At 39.1% G+C, this 21,876-nt stretch overlaps 2 protein-coding genes across 5 annotated transcripts; both read right to left on the reverse strand.

Moving 5' to 3' along the window:
- Positions 1-1,817: 1,817 nt before the first annotated feature.
- Positions 1,818-10,847, reverse strand: rpn2 (ribophorin II). 3 transcript variants are annotated; one of them, XM_077529702.1, is made up of 18 exons: positions 10,774-10,847; positions 10,257-10,451; positions 10,059-10,150; positions 9,192-9,367; positions 9,036-9,111; positions 8,821-8,955; positions 7,794-7,970; positions 7,578-7,696; positions 7,055-7,160; positions 6,547-6,638; positions 6,356-6,470; positions 5,353-5,547; positions 4,881-4,967; positions 4,707-4,802; positions 4,355-4,430; positions 4,138-4,267; positions 2,737-2,836; positions 1,818-2,366 (listed from the first exon to the last, which is right to left on the reverse strand). In XM_077529702.1, the coding sequence occupies exons 1-17, from the start codon at positions 10,784-10,786 to the stop codon at positions 2,785-2,787; spliced, it is 1,932 nt and encodes a 643-aa protein (XP_077385828.1). In that variant the 5' UTR covers positions 10,787-10,847; the 3' UTR covers positions 1,818-2,366; positions 2,737-2,784. The 3 variants fall into 3 exon arrangements, with proteins under 3 accessions (XP_077385828.1, XP_077385829.1, XP_077385830.1); XM_077529703.1 differs by lacking the exon at positions 2,737-2,836; XM_077529704.1 differs by lacking the exons at positions 10,059-10,150; positions 10,257-10,451; positions 10,774-10,847 and having other exon boundaries at positions 9,192-9,222; positions 9,291-9,364.
- Positions 10,848-11,550: 703 nt separating this feature from the next.
- On the reverse strand, positions 11,551-20,879 carry mybl2b (v-myb avian myeloblastosis viral oncogene homolog-like 2b). Of its 2 annotated transcripts, XM_077530746.1 has the most exons (15): positions 20,568-20,879; positions 19,623-19,719; positions 19,472-19,543; positions 19,286-19,378; positions 19,000-19,220; positions 18,789-18,918; positions 17,878-17,937; positions 17,217-17,417; positions 14,324-14,590; positions 14,115-14,257; positions 13,930-14,026; positions 12,847-12,957; positions 12,402-12,509; positions 12,164-12,292; positions 11,551-12,063 (listed from the first exon to the last, which is right to left on the reverse strand). In XM_077530746.1, the coding sequence occupies exons 1-15, from the start codon at positions 20,585-20,587 to the stop codon at positions 11,935-11,937; spliced, it is 1,878 nt and encodes a 625-aa protein (XP_077386872.1). In that variant the 5' UTR covers positions 20,588-20,879; the 3' UTR covers positions 11,551-11,934. The 2 variants fall into 2 exon arrangements, with proteins under 2 accessions (XP_077386872.1, XP_077386873.1); XM_077530747.1 differs by lacking the exon at positions 17,217-17,417.
- Between the last annotated feature and the right edge of the window lie 997 nt (positions 20,880-21,876).

Consider the following 21,876-nt stretch of genomic DNA (forward strand, 5'->3'; position numbering starts at 1 on the left):
AGAGTATGAAAACTTGGGAAAATATTTTATTGTACATTTAGTGCAGTAAAAAAAAAATGTGATTAACAAGCTCCAAGGAAAAAAGTACTATGGAACGGCCTGAAAAATTCCTCCAATGAGTGATTTTCCACACGCTGCTGTTCAAAACACATCTCATTGTGAACGGAAAAAAAAAAAGGATGTTAGAAAGTAACGAACAGTCTTACAAATTAACTCGTTCAAGTTTGCGATGCTGGGAGTGAACGGGTTTGCATTCGGTGGGTGACTAAAGAGTAACTAACATCTTGCAGCCCGCACATAGCTCATCCATTAAACAACGAAATGCATCGTCGTACCACAGAGAGAAAAAAATGAATCATGAAATTGTTCTTGTATGTTTCATGTTGTCTAACCTTAAAGCATAAAAAAAAAAAAAGCCAAATTCCAACTTGGTGACAGTGCGGTGGAGTCTGCTAAAAACACCAAAACACAGTCTAACCTGCCCTTACGCAGTTTTGGACCGCACCTTGCATGAAACTTTCATTGGGCACGAAAATAAGAGGCAAAAGAGTGTTGGGATTGATGAAAAGTTTATAAAAATTATGGGGCAGGTATTGAAAAAAGGGCATCTAGAAGTCATACAATTCTGCCAATTATGTCAAAGATTAATCATTTGTGTGAACTTACTGCTTACTACCCCTTCATGTGCAGTATATTATTTGGCTGCCAAGTTAATTTGGTGTTCCTATACAAGCTACAAGTTGCTACTTCTATTTCCAACTTGAACAGATTAACTTGACGTTAACAAACAACAATGACCAAGATGTAACATTTGACTAGACAAATACACGAATGTTCCAGCAAGTTATGCAACAGGTGAGTTGGACACCTTTTGTCCACATCAAATAAGATCTTTTGGCAAACATCCACGACGTGTGGAAAATTATTCACAGCGGTGCGATGATGCAATACGTTCGTTTAAAATCTCAATTCCGTGCAAAAGGCACTGATGGCTGGACTGTACTAAAGTCTAAGCGCACATAAGCTTCCCGGTGGATGCTTTTATTCAGAATTTATGTCCTCTATCTCTCTTTAAAATAATTTGAATTACATTTTTACTAATTGAACCACCTACCAAAGACGCTTGCTTTTAATAAATAAGACAAACAGCATGTCACGTTTTTTTTCTAGTTTTGTGACAAGTTTGGCATAGGGTGAATGAAGGTCAGCGTCAGCAGTCAACTGAGTCCCATTTTGCTTATACTGTACATATTAGACTTGCACCGTCTGTAAATGACATTTTTTTTCTTTCGTTTGGGCTGTTGCGTCACGGCAAGTGAGCAGCGATGTTCTTCTTCTAATATCAGAACGTGTTTTGTGTGTGTTGACGGCCTCACTCATGCGTGTCTTCACTGCCATCTAGTGGACGTAAGTGCTATGGGGTATATGCCACGGAAGAGGCGGGACTGTTTTTGCACAACAGTTTGGTTCCGGTTCGGTTTGCGACGTTTGGGGTGTAGGCTGCGTCAAAAATAATTGTGCTTCGGACTTTGTGCCCCTCGGTTGCGGGTTCGCAACCCGGACCGGAACTAAACTGATGTGCAAAATCACGTGCCGCCTCTTCCATGGCATATACCTTATACGCCGTAAAGCGTGATACAAAACAAAAACCTCATTTGAACCCGCTACTTTGAAAACTGAGGCCACTCATTTTGACTGTTCTATTTTTTTTTAACCATTAATTTTTATTCACACAGTTACGCTACATTACCCGAGCTTTCAACTGAGACCGTATATGACAAATTCGACTGCTGAATATATTCAAAGCCAGAACTTAATTCACCTCCATTTCTTTATTTCTTAGAAAGAACGACCATGTGCTCAAATTGCGTTATGAACAATTAAATCTTGGGGATGCTAATTTGTATCAAAATGTAAACAAGCAGCTTTGACGCACACTCCAACTGTCGGTACAGTTGACAGTACAGTTGCAGTGCGTTAGGATTCTACTGGCATGTTTACAAACAGAGGGGGAATGTACAAAAAAAAATTAATTCCACCAATTAACCACAAAAAAATAAAATAAAAATAAAATCAGAGCACACCGACAACATTGGCATGTTGTACAACAAGTAAAAAATAATCTCACAGGAAGATGAAGTGCAACGATCAACAGCGTTTGCAACACGGCGGAGCAGTTGGATAAAACTGGTCCGATCTCAAAGACGTTTGAACACTTCCGCAACTTCCTTTCATTCAGAAACACATTTTTCAACTGTTCCAAGGTGTGATGGGATGTTTTGGTGATCGACTCCAAAGGGGGACGGGGGGAAAACAAGCTCCTTCAGTGCCTTCGTTTCGTGTATTTAGCTCATTTTTTCTCAGTTCTGTCGAAAGAAAAAAAGAAAACGTTTATATTACTGGCTTTGATAAGTAAAATAAAAATCAATAACACGACACTGCTGGACATGCACTTAAATACACAGCAGAAAAAAAAAAAAATCTATGATGTGAACAATGCTGATGATTTTACAACACACCAACCTTAATTCAGAAAGTGTAAAAATGGCAGAGGGAGATCAATGAATGGCGAACGATGCAGTATGGACGTGGCTATCGGGTAGTTGTTCACGTTGATGGGAGTGATTGATCAGTGCAAGACGGCAAACCAGCAAGTTAGGATGAGTGAGCGGGAGCACCACCACGCAGCCACGCATGCTCGCCGGCCACGACACAAAACACGTGGGAGAGCCTTACTTGAGCCCGGCAGCACAACCAGCTCTTTTGTTACAAAACGGGGCCGCTTTATCGGAGGCTCCTATACTTTGCCAACCTACTACTTTGCTCAGCGGCAATCCTGCAAGAGGAGTAAAGAGACAGCGGCATGTGGATAAAGGAAGACGCAGGCGACGACAGTCACAAGCAATTTGCATGTCTTGCAGAAAAAGAATTAAAAAGGGGAAAGAAGAAACGTGAAGCAAAAGAAACATCTTCAGGCAGTGACAAGTGATAAATAAAACGTTTGGTTTTTTTTAAATAATAAAATAAAATAAAAAATGTTTAAAAAAAACTTGATAAATTGCTCAATCTGAAAGGAGACAGACGACGACAGTGACAAGAAATTCATACGTCAGTGAGTCTTCAGTTTTGTTGCGTACTTGCAGAAAAAGAATTAAAAAAGGGAAAGAAAAGTGAAGCAAAAATATCTTGAGGCAGTAACAAGTGATAAACACAAAAAAATAATAAACAAAAATTACAAATAAGTAAGTAAATAAAATAAAAAAAATAAAACATGATTTAAGAAAAAATAAAATAAAAGTTATAAATTGCTCCATCTGGATAAAGGAGACAAAGACGACAGTGACAAGAAATTTGTACGTCCTCAGTTTTGTTGCGTACTTGCAGAAAAATTGAAAATTAAATTACGGTAAAGAGGATAAAAGTGAAGTAAAAGAAACATCTTGAGGCAGTGACAAGTGATTAAAAAAAAACGTTTTTTAAAAATTCATTACTGTAGTTGCCTAATTGTAGAAAAAGAATTAAAAAGGCCAAGAAGAAAAGTGAAGCAAAAGAAACATCTTCAGGCAGTGACAAGTGATAAATTCAAAAAGTTAAAAAATGTTTTGTTTTTTTAAAAAAGAAAAAATAAAAAAAGAAAAAAAAGAAAAAATAAAAAAATGTTTAAAAAAAAAAAAGAGTGAAAAATTGCTCATTGCAACACCTTTCAGGCAGTGACAAGTGATAAATAAAAAAAATTAAAAAAAAGAATTTAAAAGTGTTTGTAAAAAAAAATAATAATAATGCAAAAAAATTTAAAATGTTAAATAATAATAATAATAATAATAAAAAGGGGGAAAAAAACAAGTAGTAAATAGCTCAATCAGATACTTGATGGGCTCTACAAAAAATGACCCACTCACTCACGCTATCTTTCTGGCAGTCAGGCGTCTTCCCTGAGGAAAAGCCTGACACCGATATCGAATTTTGCGTGCCAAGACACAAGCACAGCACTTTTCCCTCTATTTTGGACCAAACAACTCTCAAAAGGCCTTGGAGGGGACAAAGAACGTCACATCTCAAGGACTCGGACTGCTCTCTCTGTCCCTATGAAGGAGAAGGAACTCTCCAAGAAATCTTTCGTGCCATCGACACGTTTACCTCTTCACTGCTTTCTGTGCCAGCATGCGGTTCCCGGCCAGGAATGTGACAGCGCCGATAATTGCCAGGTACTTAAGTGTCTGGAACATGTTCAAGTGGGTCCAGTAGACGTACATCAGGCCCAACAGAGCTGCAAAATAAATACCACAATGTTTGAATATGAAAATCCAAGACGAAACGACACTATTCGGGAACCGTTTTGAAGAGTGAGACCAACCTGCATGTCCGATATGGAAGAGAAGGGTACTGGGAGAAAAGCTAAAGTTGGAAATGTTTGCCCCGAGCTTAATCCACTGCAAAAGAGAGCAGAAACAAAAATGTGTCAAAAATCTTATATTGAAAATATGAAAACAAAGCAGTGGAAAACATAACTATCAACTATCAATTCTGTGATAAAGATCAAATTGGGCTTGATATTCAAATTTAGAAAGTATTCTCATTAATCTTCAGTTTTATGAATGAGTCAAAGTACTGCTAAGCAGTTTTTTAAATGGAAACGTGACTTGGCTCATTACAACATTTTCCATATCATGATACAAATCAAAATAAGATATGGAGTGCATTGCTACCAGGACGAGCAGAAGCAGCAGAGGAGACAGGACGAGTGCAGTGAACGCGTTGGAAACAACCGTTGGCGGCTTCTTCTCTGGTTCCCGGAACAAATGCTGCAGAGGCAGGAGAACATTTACAAACGGACGATTTCACCCAGAAACCGCAACACCATTATACGAGTGGGGCTTTACTTGGATCTCCGGTTTGGGGATGTAAAGAGTCTTGGTTTGAATGGTAGCGGGGGCTTCCTCATCAATAAACCTCAGCACAACATCGGCCTGCGAACAGACCAACGGGTGAGTGTTACGTCAGGCATGATTTGTTCACTCTTTTACTGCCACACGTTATCAAAACATTATCATTCACGTCATCCTTGAAAACGTTCTATTTCATCAGATTTCGTCATCTTTCATTGTAATTTGATACACGGGCAGCCCATTGAAGAGATACAATGCTGCCATCTGGTGGCCATAGTGAGTATTTTTGATTCCACAACCCATTGACCAGGCAGCGCTGCACTTAGAAAACAAAACAAAACAAAAAAACGACGTCATTTAACGTTTATGGCGACATACATTGTGATTTTATTAATCGTGATTCAACGTTTTTGGCAGTCAAAGAGTTAAGAGACGAGATTTACCGTACGATAACGACGATACTAACCACATTCCACAAGATGGGGTTCTCCAGCGTGGCATCCCCAACCATGAGATACAGGGAATATGTACCAGAGATGAGGGCAAACTCCGCTTTGCGCTCCGCTGCGTCCAACTCAAACTTGTACAGGCCCTTGGTATCGGGCTCGGCGACAAAAACAACCTCTTGGCCGGTTTTGTGATTGTACAGCCGGACGAAAGTCTGCGAGAGAGAAAACAGAGCAAAACATGACGCAATTAATCACAAGTTCTATTATTACATTCCAGAATTACAAAAATCAGCATAATCATAAAACAAAGATTAACACTAATTTTTGAGTTGTTAAAAAAAAAAAAAAAAAAAGAAAAAAAAGATACATTTGCACCTTTTTAATTTTTTTAAATAACTAACTTAATAAATGTCTCATACAAAAGGAACTTGCATACTTACATTGTTTCAAATAATTTTATTTGTTTTAAATGAATATTTGTTTTTTACGTTAAAATTTTTTTTTTGCAATGTACCAAAAAATAAATGATCGTCCTACTGCACAGTACACATGCTAGACTCCAACTTCAAGTTTTTGGCAACATAAATAAATAAATAAATAAATAAATAAATTGTGTCTGGTCCAAAAGAAACTTACATAATTATAGTTGTTGTTTTTTTTTTTAAACAGGCCTTAATATATTTAAATGTTTAAACATTTTCTAGTTTTGTACCAAAAAATAAATTATCGTCTTACTGCACAGTGCACATGCTGTACTCCAACTTCAAGTTTTTGCTAACATAAATAAATATATATTATAATAAATATATTTTATTATAAATTCTGTCTGGTCCAAAATGAACTTACATAATTATAGTTGTTTTTTTGTTTGTTTTTTATTGGTCTTAATATTTTGAAATGTTTAAACATTTTGTTCTGGACTAAAAAAATAAATAAATCGTGAATTATTGCCAAAATAATCATGATTATTGCTTTTCCCATAATCGAGCAGCCCTATACAGTGCTGCGTTGATTCCCCACCTGGTGCGGCATCAGTTCAATTCCAGTATTGACATCAACCAGCTGGAAGGCCATGGCAAAGTTCTGGTGACTATCAGCCGTGAATGCGCTCTTGGCTTTCGATGGATACTCCACCCTGCATCATTTGAAAACAACATTTAGTCAATCACTCCAGGTGGGAGGTAAAACGTATCACATGCTTCATTTCTAACCTGGTGGTCTTTGTGCCAATGCTCTGGTCCTTATCCACCACGGAGAGGTCCATGTTGGTAATGGCCACCTCAGTTGACACTTTCACCTTGAGCTACACGTCGACAGCATCAAGTTAAATTGAGTTGCGTTTACAACCGTCCATGCATCAAGTACTACTGTTAGAGCCAAAACAAAAAAATGATTGTTGGTAGATTTTAAAAGGGGACTGTTATGAAAAATGCACTTTTAATGTCTTTACAGGTGCTCACTTTTCCGCGTCAGTCTGGGCTTTTCTTTCACCACCGCTTGAATAATGGGAGTGTAAAGTGTCTTAAGCAAAAATGAGGAAATCAATGCCAGAGACGTCAAAATGATAATACCTTAAAAAACAAATAAATAAATATATATATTAAAAAAAAGTTTTTAGCCCGGAACAAAAAAAAAAAAAAAAAAAAAAAAAGAAAAAAAAAAAGAATTTTTTGGACACTTCAGTGCATCCCTCATTGAAATACAAAAATCGAACCTCACCTCAACATGATTGGCAATCAAGCGACTATCACCCGTCACGGAAACCGTGAACTGGTAATAACCACTGGCTGGTTGCTGGGACATGAAGTTCAGTTCAAAGATACCACTGAAAAGTAGGAAATATTCATTTTTAAATAACATTTTGGCATCCAAAGTAGATTGTTGACCTACAGAAGTTCCCATAAATAACAAATAAATAACAACCATGCATGTAAAACCGACACATATACAGTAGAATGAAGTTTCCTTTGATCTTTCCTGTGGTCTCCTGACCTTCACGACTCTGGCGAGACTGAAGTATCCGCTATGGGATTTTTATTCTGTTTCAGGTGAATTAAAGAGCACAAACTCACATGCATGTACGCACAAAATCACACACACAAAAATAAAAAAATAAATAAATAAATAAAGAGAGCAATGATGACATGTTGAATCAGTAAGACTGCCGAATGAACAATAGTGAGCTCTCAAAAAAAAAAAAAAAAAAAAAAACCTAGAATGGAGTTACTTTTTTGACACCTACTCATTGAGGGTGAATGGTGATTGGCCAAGAATGATGCTCTTGGAGGTTACAGAATATGCAGATTCCACTTGCACGTGGGCTGAGGCCAGAGGCTGAGACATGACGTCAGTAACGAGGATCTGTGTGACGAGCGCGAGAAACACAACGACCGACTGAGCTGATGCAAACGTGACGCGCACACAAATGCCGCCATGACATCTGTCGCAACATTTCTACCTGCAGGGTTGGCTGGCTGTGCGACACGGTGGGCGGGCCGTGCGTGTTGACGACCACCGGAACGTGAAAGCGGTTGTTGGAGAGGGTAGCGGCAGCACCTGCCACGCTGAAGGCCTCAGACAGAGAGTCCCACGACTTCTTGCTGAAAATGGAGTTCACCAGCTGAATGACTTGGTCCTGTGGAAGGAACGTCACATCGACATTGACAGGAGTTCTGTATTATTTCTTTTAAAAATAATTGCAGATTTTTTAAACTATAAAATATAGATTCACATTTTTATTAACTTATTCAATAGCCAAAAACATGTAAACACGTTTTTTAATACTTTGTCCTTTACTCCCAAAAACGTGTTTACACGTTTTTCTGTTTTTTTTTTTTTTGTTTTTTTTTAATGCAAGCGCATAGAGAAGGCTTCAATGCAGCTTCTAACATGAAGAGGTGGCTTAAAGCAATGGTAGTTATTTTTTTATTTTATTTGTAAACGGTCAACAGGTGGCAGCAGAGTATAAGAGATCAACCAAGACGTTTTCACCAGGAATTTAATATTGATGAAACTTAGCTATATTCTAATGCTAATTGCTGCAAAACGGAAACAGATACACATAGAATTTTTTTTCACCTGATGAAAGAAGAGACTAATCTTTCTTTTGGTGGGTTCTATCTTTTTATAGCAATAGAACAATATTCTGTGGGCCTTGCAAAATCAGTCAAAATCCAGTAATACAGCTGGGAGCAAAGTGGGTTGCGTCAGTGAAAACGGCTGAGAGTGAATTAGTTAAAATCTTATTCAATTATTTTATTCAACAATTGACAACAATTGATTGAGTTATTGTATTTTGCATATAGATGCAGCAATATTTTATTGGATAATTAATTATAACTAAGCATTTTTAAAACAAAAAATATTTTGAACTACTTTATACATTTGTACTTGAACTCATTGACTTGGCGCATCTGTCCATTTAAAAAAAAATAAATAAAATGTTCGCCCACACATTGGCAATGACATACAACATATAATCCAACCTGTTTGAGAGGTGGCTCCATATCCACATGATCTGAGAGGGCATACGCAGCAGTAACAAACGTGGCAGTGGCCTCCAGTCCTTCCTCAAAATGGAGGAAGATGCCACCAAGATCATCTAAACGTGCCGTCAGATCCTGAGTGGAAAACAAACAGCTCAAGTGGATCGTTGCCACAAAGCGTCACAGCACCACCTGGTGGACGTCAAAGTCCTCACCTCGATTTCCTCAAGTATGCCTCCAAGTTCTGCCTGCTGCGAAAGGCGGGTGGCTGTTTGCAGAGCTAAAGTAATCCTGTGCAAAAAGATCTTCGTCAGATCCTCAAAAACACTTGCGTACAAAATCTAAACACGCCATTTGCCGACACAACTTACGCCATGACGTTGTCGTCCTTGTTGATGCGAGCTGTGAGCGCACCGACGACCTCCTGAGAGTTCACTGGAAGCCCCAGAGAGCTAAGCGCGCTCACGGCCCTGTGAATCTGAGTCATGGTGGAGTCTTCACTGACAGCAGCCAGAAGGATGTCTCGGGTTTCATTGGACACAGTGATCTAAGCAATGGCGGGAACAAATGGTCAATGGATTGATCTTATTAGCGCTTTTAAGGGTTAGGTCTCCCTTAGGTTGACATTACATAATCCAATTTCCTGGTATTGAAAATGACCAGCCTTTCACTGCTTTTTGTCACATACAACTTGCTGTGTACAATTTGATAATGTTGCCTGAATTGGATTTTGTAGTTTTGCGCCAACGCTGAATGATGGGGTACTCTTTATGACGGGAGCCAACTCATAGAACAATTTGGAAACATTCTAATGCAATAGTTAAAGGGCAGAATGCAAAATTACAATTTTGTATCAAGCCGCCTCCACAAACAACCTAAAATATAACTGATGGGGAATAGGTTAATACAATTTAGGCCATTTTTAATTACAAAGGTTACAATGTCAACGCCTGCACTTCAAAACCAAAGCGCGCTTCATAAGACGTCACCTTTATGTGATGCTCCATGTTTGTGTATTTACAACTGCAGCTTACTCGCAGTTTTTTATTTATTTATTTTTTTTAAAGTAACTTTTAGTATGTGAATTAACAAAATCAATTAATTGGAGCAACAACAGGAGGGAGCCAGAGCCAAATCTGGCTCTACAAAAGGTACAAAATTCCGACCACTATGTATTTGACATCTTCAAGGCATATTATGTGAAATTATGAGCCCAGGGTAGATGTGCCCATTCATACCTCACATCCGGATAGGACTCGGCTGGTCTCCGCAGCGAAGAAGACCGAGTCGACACTAGTGGGATCAAGCTGTGATTTCAGAAGCTGGCATACTGCCTAAAAAACGAACAATTCATTCATTGATTTCAACCAAGGCAAACATCAGTACAACGTCCAAGACGTACGTGGCCAATCTTTCAGGATAAAAGAACGCTTTACGTGCCTCTTGATCAGGAACAGAGGCTCCAAGTTTGGTGAGGCCCACGACAGAGTAGTAGGCCGACTCCAGGTCTGCGACGGGTTGGTTCAGTTGATTTTGAAGTCGAGCAATATCGGGGAGGGAAAGGTAGTGACCTGGCGTGAGCGTCTGGGCTCCAGTACGAGCCAGGCTGAGGAGCAGCAACCCGAGAAGCCCTGCGAACAGAATGACGGAAATCAAAAGTTGATCCTCTACCTCGCTCATTATGTATTTTTTTAGCATTAATCGCTACAGTTCTCAATTCATAGACACAACGCTGCGTTTCATTTCGTCGCGCTTTCATTGCAGGCGTTCGCGACAAAGCCAAAGCTAGCTAACGACAGCAAGGAGCTGCGCTTTGATATTGACGCCGTGAGCTACTTTCACATATATTGAGCACAATGCAACACATTATCGGATACCTAACAGAATAAACATTGAATATATTTCAAAACTACTTCAAATTTTGTATGCTAAAACAACGATTCATTCACTCACTTAACAGGTTCATGTCTGTCAGTCTAATGCAGCGTCACCAAAACGGACGATTACTTCCGGTGCAAAGCTCGACCTGACAAAGAAGATGTAATATCCGGTTTGCGTTTTCACAATAATAGATTTTTTTTTTTAACATAAGATTTGCGGGAATAATGAAAAAATGATACATAATTTTATCCCAAAAATATATTCATCCAGTTGTTTTTTTAAGAAACAAAATAGTTAATTTATTCTGGTTTTGTCCACACACCCTCTTCTCCTTACTTCGGAAGCATCTGTCATTTGGTATTTTTGAATGCGACAGTATCCACACACAATTCAATTCATTATTTTAGCAAAATTCCCTCAATGGGGATATGTACTGTACATTAATGACTGGTCTCTAATAATTATCAATATTGTTAAAATGAGGCAATGCCTGTCTTTTGAGTTTATATTTAAAAAAAGAAAAGTAATACAGTTGACAGAAATTTAGCAAATACAGTAATGCATTTATTTTTTCCCTAGGATTTATCAACTAAGAAATTAAAACAAATCACCTTACAAACTGTTCTTGCAATAGTACATATATATTACTTTCAAAATGAGCTCACATAGTAGGCTAGATTTAAGACTGTAAGTCTAGAACAGATTGCAGTTTTTTTTCAACGGTATCATTCAGAGACCCCCCATCTACACCCACTTTCACAACATCAGTGAGCGATGATAGCGCTAACCTTTGTACTGTATACCAGTTTGCACAAGTAAATACAAAAAAAATACAGACACATGAACACATATGCAATATAAAATTATTTTTCATTAATTGCAAAAGTATCCAGACACAATCTTCTTTGTTGAATGTTCAGCTATTTAAGATGTCACATAAAATGCTGGACTGCTATTTTTTTTTTTCATGAAATGCACTTATGTTGGTTTCAGGCCTTAAAATGGCCTTTGGAATAAGACAAAAATGTAAAAAGCATTTACATGTCATTGTTTCCCTGCAGACATTTTCAATTGAAGCAAGAGTTTCAACATGTCGACCACTCGTAAGTTGTTGCAACACGTTATAACATTTACAAGGCGCATACAGTACTTTTCTTCACAATGGTACAAAAGCAAACAACAGAACATTCTGTTGTGTTTGTGTAACAACTTGGTACAAAGGTGCAAGTCGTCTCAGGACAACACCAGAGCTCTGTTCGGGGCGTGTGATTTGAAGGCGCGCAGGAAGCGCCTCGCTTTCTCCGTCATGATGAGCTGATCTTTCGTTTGCCCGCATGCAACTGCCTCCCATTCTTTGGACATCTTCAGACAAAGAAAAACATGGCAAAACTAGCATTAGGCTACTTCAGATACTTTACCAAATGAAAAAAAAAAAGAAGAAAAATCTGAAGATGGAACTTACCGGAATTGGGGGCACTACAGCGGGAAATATAGCGCTGTCGCTTGGCCCGAGAAGGAATCCCTGATCCAAAATATTTTCATGATTTTTACGACGAAATGAAGAGCTGATATTAACTGTTGAAGGTTCTTCCTGCAATCGAGGGAAACAAAAACTAGGAATAAAGCATACCGATGTCAACGTGGAAAAATGCAGGGTAACGGCACATTATTATTATCATTTTTTTTTTTGAAGCGGTCACCTTGATGCAAATTTTGGCTTCAGTTTTCGATTTGCGTTTGGACTTGGGCATCACTTGGCAGTCGTCGAGTGCCAACGACTTGCGGACTTTCTTCATAGGAGGGCGATGCTGGGAACAAAATCAAATCAAGCGAGTCCAAATGATCAATTCAGTTTTGTGACTGGCTGGGAAAAAAAAAAAAAAAAAAAAAAAAACTAAGCCCTATCAAAATAATACTGAATTCTATGTAGGCTATTTTGCCTCAACTGGAACTGGAGGGAAATAAAAACAGTTCCAAATAGCATAAAACCTTCTGTGGTAGAAAACAAAACAAAACAAAAGACCTGAACTTTATTGGGGTTAAGAAGAGGCACTAAGAAGAGTGTATTTGGCCCTCTAACACACTCGCATAAAATCTAAGAGTGGTCCATATATGATGGCGATAGAATCAAAGCATCACATTTACCGCCGCTTTGCGTCTTGGCTCGGGAAAAGCCGGCCGTTCACCCGCCAAGTCAATCCCCACATCTCGGAAGATCACTTCGTTAATGTCGTCCTCAAGGTTCGGAGTCTGAGGCTGAGACGACACAACGGAAAACAGGATAAAGCGTCGAACGTGTTGGCCAGGCCAATCGACGACATTGCATTCCGGAGATAGAAAATATATACTGTATTGTATGATAAGTAAATAAAAAAAAATAAAATAAAAAAAAATTTAATGGAAAAAAAATGACTGAAAAAATGCTAAATGATGAATAAAAAAAAAAGAATTCATAATAAACGAAAAATCATACCAAAACAAAAAAAACATAAATGGGAAAAAAATAAGTGCTGTAAAAGTAAACTAAAAACAAAACTAAAAAAAAAAAAATAAATCTAAATGTAAAAAGAACACATAGGACGAATGAAAAAGCATTTATAATAACGTAAAAATCATACCAAAAGCGAAAAAACAGTGTTCCCTCGCTATAACGCGGTTCCCTTTTCGCAGTCGAGCTGTATCGTGGATTTTTTTAGTGCAATTTTGCATTTATTTTTTTTTTACAGTAATGTACCTATTTCAAAAAAAATGTTTCATAAAAGGTTTAAACATTGAGAATGTTGAAAAAAAGAGAGAAATGTGACAACGAGGAAAAATGCCTCAATGAGAAAAGTGTATCAACTGTGTGCTGAGGGGTTTGAAACCCTTAAAACATTTATAAGAAATTGAAAACATAAAGCTAACTACTTCACAGATGTCGTTTATTGCGGGTATTTTTTGGAACTTAAACCCAGCGGAAAACGACGGAACACTGTATAAATGGAAAAAAATTAACAGGATTTTTTTTTTTTTTTTTTTTAAATTAACGAGGGTAGTTTTTAGAACCTAACCCCAGCGGAAAATGAGGGAACACTGAATAATAAATGAAAAAATATATTTAACTAACGGGATTTTTTTTTTATTTTATTTTTTTAATTAATCCATTATCGCGGGTAGTTTTTGGAAGGCAACACCCGCGATAAACGAGGGAACACTGTAAATTGATGTCACCTCGAGACGTCATCTCACCAGAGGTTGCAGAGCTCCGTATTTCTCCAGGGCGTTTTTGAACGGTGTCGGAGTGCGCGGCAGGCCGAGCTCGGACTTGTGGTTGGGTGTAACAAACCTACACAAAGACATAAATACGTGACGCTGAAATGTACAAAAAAAAAAATCAAACAGCTCAACAGAAGTCGCCAGATCGGAGCGCTTACGCGGAGTTTTCCTTCAGCGTGACGGGGGTCTTGTCCCTCTGGAGAGGTGTGGTCACGATGGCTTTCTGGCTGCACACCGGGGTGGACGTGAGCGACGGGTTCTCCAGGTCATGAGTGTCCTGCTTCATCCACATGTTGAGGAACTGAGGGTAACGTTTCGGAAGTCAGGAGATGCCGCTGCCGCCGCTTGCCGGGGGAAGACGACTTACTTGGGAGGGCGAAAAGGGCAATATCTTGACCGGCGTGCTCTTCGGCGTCATGACGCCGTTTGCGTCGGGCGACAGGCGTCTCCGGCTTCGATGGCTCAGTATGGCCGGGGGCGTGACCCCGCCAGGCGAGATCGGGATGAGTTCTCCCTTGCTGCCTTTGCTCAACTCCTGCAGGGTGCTGCCCTCCAGACGGAACCGGTGGCGTTCCGGGCTCGGGCTCTCTTCGGGCAAGTCGAACGCCGAGAGGTTACACCAGCCGTCCAGGTCCTATCACATCAAAGGAGCATTTGGCATTATTCAAATAATAATAATATAAATAATAATAGTAAGTCAGTCATTTTAATTTAACTCATTCACTCGCCGCCATTTTCACAGAATCAGTCCTGTTCGCTAGTGATAGACCGATATGGTTTTTTCAAGGCCGATACCGATACAGAATATTTGTAGTCAAGTCGGCCGATAACCGTTATTTCAAGCCGATATTAATTTGCAGTAAAATGGGGGGGAATTCTTTCAAACTATATATAATTTCTCACTGAGTAACAAATTCATGTGAATGTAGCTCATTTGGGGTTTTTGTCAGGGTTCGTAAAAACGTTTCAAAAAGATTTTCGCGGTGAAAAATTGTGTGAATATGTTCCAAATGTGTATTCGACAAATAAAAACTGACTGCGAACATCTTACAAATCCTGATGAAAACCCCAAATTCGCTACGTTCGCAAGTATTCCCTGCTCAGTGAGCTTTATCGGCCTTCAGATTCAAAAAATGGCCGATGCCAATATTTGTCAAAATGCCAAATATCGGCGCCGATAATCGGCCCGGCCGATTATCGGTCTATCCCTACTGTTCGCTCCCGGCTGTTTTATTGGATTTTGACAAATTTTGCAAGGCCCACAGAATATTGTGTTCAATTGCTATAAAAGCAATCAAAAGAAAGATGAAAGTCTCTTCTTTCATCAGGAAAAAAAAAAAAGTACGTTTCTATCTGTTTCCGTTTTGCAGAAATTAGCATTAGAAGAGAGCTAAGTTTCATCAGTTTTCACAAATCTATTTAAAATTATCAGTAATTGAGCTTTTTTTCTACATGGTCCTGGTTGATCTCCTTTGCTCTGCTGCCACCTGCTGGCCGTTTGTGTAATAACTACCATTTCTGCTATCGTTCTTGGCAGTGGAGAGGTTGCATCAAAGCCTTCTGTATTCTCTAGCATAAAAAACAAACAAAAAAAACGTATAAATACGTCTTTGGGACACTTAGAAGATTAAAAAAACGTATTTATACGTTATTGGGAGCAAATGAGTTAACTGCTTTATAACAGATTAGTTCAAAGCCCTAGATCAGTGGTTCTTAACCTTGCTGAGCGGTACTGAAACATACTGAAAAAATGTCTAGTTTTGCTTGACAGTTTGCTCAAATCCTGCAGTTAGGATGTTGAGTCACATCCATTCATAGAGCACTTTAAAAATCAACCAGCGCTGTTTTCTTTCGATGGAACTCAACTACTGAAACTCAAAAAGGATTTGCATCTCCCACAGGTCGTTGAATCAGTGGTGGGTTGGGTGTTTGTCGATCTCCGCTTCATCTATCCTTTATTTAGTCTTTCCTCTGGTCTCCATGTCTCCCTAATCTGTTGGGATTCAGATGTATCTGGGGTTGGTGAAAGATTCTGGATTTGTAACTCTGTGGGTGGTGTCTGGTCGGTGTTGGATTTCACTTGGCTTCGTCTTTCCTTCCTTTGACCCTTCCTCCGATCTCCCGACAAATTCACGAATCTGGCGGGACTCTGGAGTATCCGAAGCTAAGGTGAAGGGTCTTGGGTTTGTAACAGGCTTCAGGTGAATTAAAGAGCATGAACTCGCACACATGCACCCACAAAAAGAGAGCGATGATGACGACGACATGTTGACTCGTGCAGGCTGCCAAATGAATAATACTGCGCTCTCAGGGGCAAAAAAAGAAAAAGGAAAAACAAACAAACTGCAACTTAAGGGGCAGCACATACCATGAAAAGAGCAGAGGCCCCAGAATTGAACCCTGTGGAACACCATACGTCCGCTTAAACACGTGATTTCATATTGCACAAATTTGTCTGACCACTTACCACACTTTATTTTATTTTTTTGCTCAACATACTATTATGTAGGGGTGTTAAAAAAAATCGATTCGGCGATATATCGCGATACTACATCGCGCGATTCTCGAATCGATTTAATAATAGGCAAAATCGATTTTTTTTTTTTTTTTTTTTTTTTTTTTTTTTTTTTTTTTTTTTTTTTTTAGGATTCACACCTTAAGCATGGAAGAATGTTATATGAACGGAACATTAAGCCTTAATATTTTTATTTTAATTCTGTTCAAACATGAAACAGATTACAACCTCTATAAGACTGAAATTTCAGATAAATAAATAATACATTTTCATATAAATCTTACACTCTACAAGCTTACTGATTAGTATTTTCTAAATTTGAATGAAAAAAATCGCAACAATCGACTTATAAATTCGTATCGGGATTAATCGGTATCGAATCGAATCGTGACCTGTGAATCGTGATACGAATCGAATCGTCAGGTACGAGGCAATTCACACCCCTACTATTATGTATAATAAAGAAATTAATCGACGCACCATCGCAAGCGCCACAAGTCGACTACTGAGCGCACCAAATTCCCCGCGGCACATATAGCCCAAGCAATGTAGCGTGATCACCTGACATGCAGCCAATCATAGCCAAGCAGGGCCGATATCATCACGAATCATTTGAGTCGGGGTTGTCTCGACCTCCGCCGAACCCAGGTTAAGAACCACTGCCCTGGATTGATACTGTACTTTTGACATCGTGTAGACAAATTGTGGTGCTCTGCTTGGATATTGCTTGCTCCGAATTTCCTACCCCATCCACCATGTCCAGGACCTCCCGCAATGATGGCCCCGTGGGGGAAAGAAAGCCGGAGTCGTCCACAACCCAGTGCGTCGGATTCATCTCTAATGTGCTGTCTCCTTCTGACAGGCTTGAAACGTCCTTTGGGGAGGGCACGACCCGGGTAGGACCGGCCTCGTCCGCACCGTGAACACCGCCCAAGTCTGACATTTCCTGCAACGTGCGAAGACACCAACATTTAGATCAATGGCAGTATTTAGAAATGAATACAGATGTGGTTGTTAACTCATTTGCTCCCAAAGACGTATTTATACGTTTTGTTTTGTTTTGGGGGGGGGGCTTTGATGCAGCCTCTGAACTGAAGAGAATGCTTGAAGCAATGGTAGTTATTACAAAACCGGCCAGCAGGTGGCAGCAGAGTATAAGAGATCAACCAGCGCCATGTTGCAAAAAGCTCTTTTCCCCACAGAGTTGCGAATAATGATGAAACTCAACTATATTCGAAAACAATAGTCTGTGGGCCTAGGAGTGAACGGGGTTGCTTCAGTGAGAATGGCTGGGAGTGAATGAGTTAATATACAGCAGATTGACTATATTATTTCAGGGAGAGGACAGAATTCCCTCACGTGACAGCTGTTCAATGCAAATCAAAAATGTGTGAATAGCTGCTTACTGCGGTGTTTGTTTCGTGCTCTGAATCCAGGTCAGCATGATCTTGAGAACAACTGGGCATCTGTATAACCACAGAAGAGTATATATATTAAATATAAATGTCATTACCAGGGTTATTATAGTTTGGGAATTTTCCCTTTAGCTAGTTTTTATTTTGTTTTGAGTTGTTTTTTTTTTTAATTTAGTTAGCTATGATTAGTGTTCAGGGTGGTTCCTTTAGTTTTTATTAATTTTAGTTATTTAATAAATACTTAGGTTTTAGTTAGTTTCAGTATTAGTTTTAGTTTTTTTTTAATGTGCATTACTAGTACACAATATATAAAAAAAAACATGGTAGCGACATCATCTGCAGGTACTTTTCTATTGGTTTCTGTTTAGTTTAGTTTTAGTTTCAGTATTAGTTTTTAAAAAAAATTGTATTATTTGGCGCAATATTAAAAAAAACAAAAAAACAAAAAAACATGGGATCAACGTCATCTGAAGGTGCCTTTCTATTGGCTGCTGCTAAATGACATCACTTCTGTGTGACACTTTCAAACGTCCTTATTCCGGTTAACATTGAAATAAATCCACTTAAAATCATCCCCAAAGGCTCATGCATTAAATTAACTCATTCACTGCCATTGACGGGAAAATACGTCAAATGATGCATTTTTGCTGGGCTGGCAGTGAATGTGTTAATTGCCAAAGACTAAAACGAAGAACATTTTTGCTGTCATTTTAGTTAGTTTTGTAAACATAAAATGTACGATCAGTCAGTTTACGTTTTTTTAAAAGCATTTTCGATTTTACTTTATTTCGTTAAAAACATTGTTTCCCAAATTTTAGTTTTTTTCATTAGTTAACTATAATAACCTTGGTCATTACACTTAAACATAGGTGATGATTTGGGGAACCCACCCCCACCCCCACCTGTATATCTTTCACTTGGGCTAGCAGCTCTTCAAGCTCACTCGGCGTCAGATCCTCTCTTGAGTAGAAGCCCATTTCTAATTTGCGCTTAATGGTTGAGTTCCAGTGATTCTTCACTGCGTTGTCAGTCCTGTTTGAAAACATGTCCACGGCATACGTTTAAAAAAAATAAAATAAATAAATAAATAAATACAATAAATAAATAAATTACCTTCCCGGCAATAGCTTTGCAATCTCCGCCCAGCGATTTCCAAGGATGCAGTGAGCCTTATAGATGATGAGGTCCTCCTCGGCCGTCCACGAGGACTTCTTCACGCAGGGGTTGAGATGGTTGTGCCAACGCTCTCGACACTGCTTCCCGAGCCTTCCCTTCAGGTGCTTGGCCACCGCGGCCCATTGTTTGTTGCCGTAGAGCTTTACGAGCTCAATGACCTGAGGAACACAACGACATCGAAGTATCTTTCCGTCAAAACTCGGGAAACAATCAACAAACCTACCTTGTCGTCTTCTTCTTTCGTCCAAGGGCCTTTGACTAGTTCGGGATCCAAAACCTTCAACCATCGGTGCTGGCATTGGTGTTCAGTGCGATTCTAAACGTGAAAGAAAGTCATTCAAAATATCAAGAGAACATTACACACATTAAATATTAGCCGTATTAAAAACACACGTTTTTGTAAACTCACTGGTATGTGGCTGGCTACGTTTTTCCAATCATCCTGCCCCAGTTTTTGAACCAGTGCCTTTATTTTGTCATCCTGTAGACAGTCGAGAATGTTTAGTCTCGCGAAATTCGATAACAAGGCGTGACGAGTGTGGAACGTTGTGTCACGTCACCTCCTCTTGCGTCCACTTGACTTTCACTTTGCCACCATCTCTCGGCTCTGCCACGTCGGAATCAGTGTCAGGATGCTGGTTGTCCTCCCCCTCCTCACTGGAAAAAAATTATTATTACCCACAGCTGAAACAAAGTGCTGTACATAAATACAAATTGACCATAACAGCATAACATAACTTACAAAAAAAAAAAAGAACCAATATCAAAACAATTAGTAAAAAAAAAAAAAAAAAAAAATCCATCCACCATTAAGGCACTAAAACAAGAACAGAGTGTCAAGCTATGGGGTTGCATTACTTTGTGTTTAATTCAAAATTTGGGAGGGAAAGCGCCAGATAACAGATTGCTATTATACATATATATATATTTAGCAAAACATCCTTTTACAATGAGGAGGAACAGAGTCAACCAAACGGCTTGATCTGGCCAACCACATCTTCTAAAAAACAAATAAATAAATAGCATCAAAGAAACGGCTCAAACACCATCAAACAAGAAACAGAATTGGGGGGGGGGGGGGGGGGGGTCTGTCATCTGCTGGCAGTAAGTAGTGGAAATTTTTCATCCACCCAGGCGAAGAGATGGAAACAAACGCATCTTTGTTTTGTGTCGCTGGCTCGCTTGCATTTAGGTTAAAGAAACACGTATTAACTGTTAAATCACAACTACTTGTCAAAGGAGTTGGCGTTGTTGCGCGATCATTGAATCTGCAGATGAATCACCGACGAAATGAAGGAAATGTGGAGCCTGTTATACGTGCTGGTCCGGCCGGAAAAAGGCGGCAGAGACACAGCAGTTCAATCGAGGTCAAATATTCAGAATAATCCAACATATTGTGCTCGTCAATCAGATGTCTTATTTATAATGTCGACACGTAAAGTTTGTCCGAAATCAAATAGTTTCGATTAATTTACACGAACAAACGATTGCGATTGGCATCTTACCCGCGCGGCCACCAGGACATTTTTTTCCCCCCGTTTTTCAGCTGTTGACGATCCGACCGCTGACCTTGCACGACATGTTCATAAATGATCCGATTGTTTTTTTGGACGCACTGCCTTTACGAAGCGGACCGATGTTGATTTTGTTTGCAGGCTTGGTGCTGTTTTGCTAATGTGTTTAGCAAAGAGGCAGCTAAGCTGCCCGCCCGCCCGCCTATCTTGTCTGTCCGCGCTCCTGGATTTCTATCTCGCGCCCTTCCCGAGACGTTGAAAGCGGAGTGACGTGATGCGCAGTACATGTGCGCGACCGCACAACTTGGCAGGCAAGCAGGAAGTACAGGGCGAGGGCGCTGGGTTTTGACTAGTGGTCAAACTTTTTTTTTTTTTAATAAAAAATAAAAAAATAAAAATACATAAATAAATTGAACAAGGGGCAGTGTTATAAATTGTCAAAATTAAAGGATCCCATAAATCTTTGAAATCAAGACAGTCATTCAAAAAAACTTCAAAAGCAAGGGCATTTTTCTGATTCATAAACCTTAACGATTTTTCAAAGAGACAGATCTCATTCTTCAAGTGAGCCATACTAGGATTTGTTTAAAAAAAAAAAACATTTGTGAATAAAGTGTTTACTCAATACAAGCAAGACATTGACACCAAAGTCAACTTTCCTATCGTGAATATTGATTCCAAATTGGATCTCTTTCATCAACAGCCCATTAAATTGAATACCCTTGTGTTGCAGCCAATCTTGAAAATCCTTCCAAAACCTCTGAATCACATTACAAGAAAAAAAAAAAGATGATCCAAGTCTTCATTTTCCACTCCACAGAAAACACACATCCCAGTTTCCATTTTGAATTTGTTTTAGATATTCCTTAGTAGGGTACATTTTATTCAAAATTTTAAATTGAATTTCCTTCATCTTGAATGGGATTGGAAAAGATAATTACATCTGATCTTCTTAATTTCTTCCTTTTTTAAACCTTTTAGAATATAGTTCCTTTTTACAGGAACCAGGCAACTACATTTTTGTATCTAGTGGTCAAACTAGTAATGTTTGGCAACGCTGTTTGAGCATTTTAGTCGAGATCCGTGCCGGTTCTGTAATTGTGTACTACTTCTATGTTGCGGTATTAGCCTAATATTTTCTCCCTTGTGCTAATTTTCGCCTACTAGTATGCACTCCTAACAGGCCCAACAGCACTCTGCCCACACTAGTAATAAAACAATGTCGTCATACCTAGTAGGACACATACCTGTTTCTAGTGAGGAAAACCGTTGCACTAGACGACAACTGACCTGGGCACTA

Source organism: Festucalex cinctus, chromosome 8 (assembly GCF_051991245.1).
Source record: "Festucalex cinctus isolate MCC-2025b chromosome 8, RoL_Fcin_1.0, whole genome shotgun sequence".
In the NCBI taxonomy this organism is placed as follows: Eukaryota; Metazoa; Chordata; class Actinopteri; order Syngnathiformes; family Syngnathidae; genus Festucalex; species Festucalex cinctus.

What these genes read in the sequence shown, in the direction of transcription:
- rpn2 (XM_077529702.1), bottom strand. An exon ending in TGTTCCTGATCAAGAGGCAC is followed by an intron (nt 10,151 to 10,256) that starts GTAAAGCGTTCT and finishes TTTTTTAGGCAG; the next exon opens with TATGCCAGCTTCTGAAATCA. An exon ending in CTTCCATATCGGACATGCAG is followed by an intron (nt 4,268 to 4,354) that starts GTTGGTCTCACT and finishes TTTATTTTGCAG; the next exon opens with CTCTGTTGGGCCTGATGTAC.
- mybl2b (XM_077530746.1), bottom strand. Translation starts at nt 20,587, where the DNA reads ATGTCCTGGTGGCCGCGCGG. An exon ending in TCCTGGACATGGTGGATGGG is followed by an intron (nt 14,591 to 17,216) that starts GTAGGAAATTCG and finishes TTGATGTGATAG; the next exon opens with GACCTGGACGGCTGGTGTAA. An exon ending in AGCCAAGACGCAAAGCGGCG is followed by an intron (nt 12,510 to 12,846) that starts GTAAATGTGATG and finishes TTTTGTTCCCAG; the next exon opens with CATCGCCCTCCTATGAAGAA.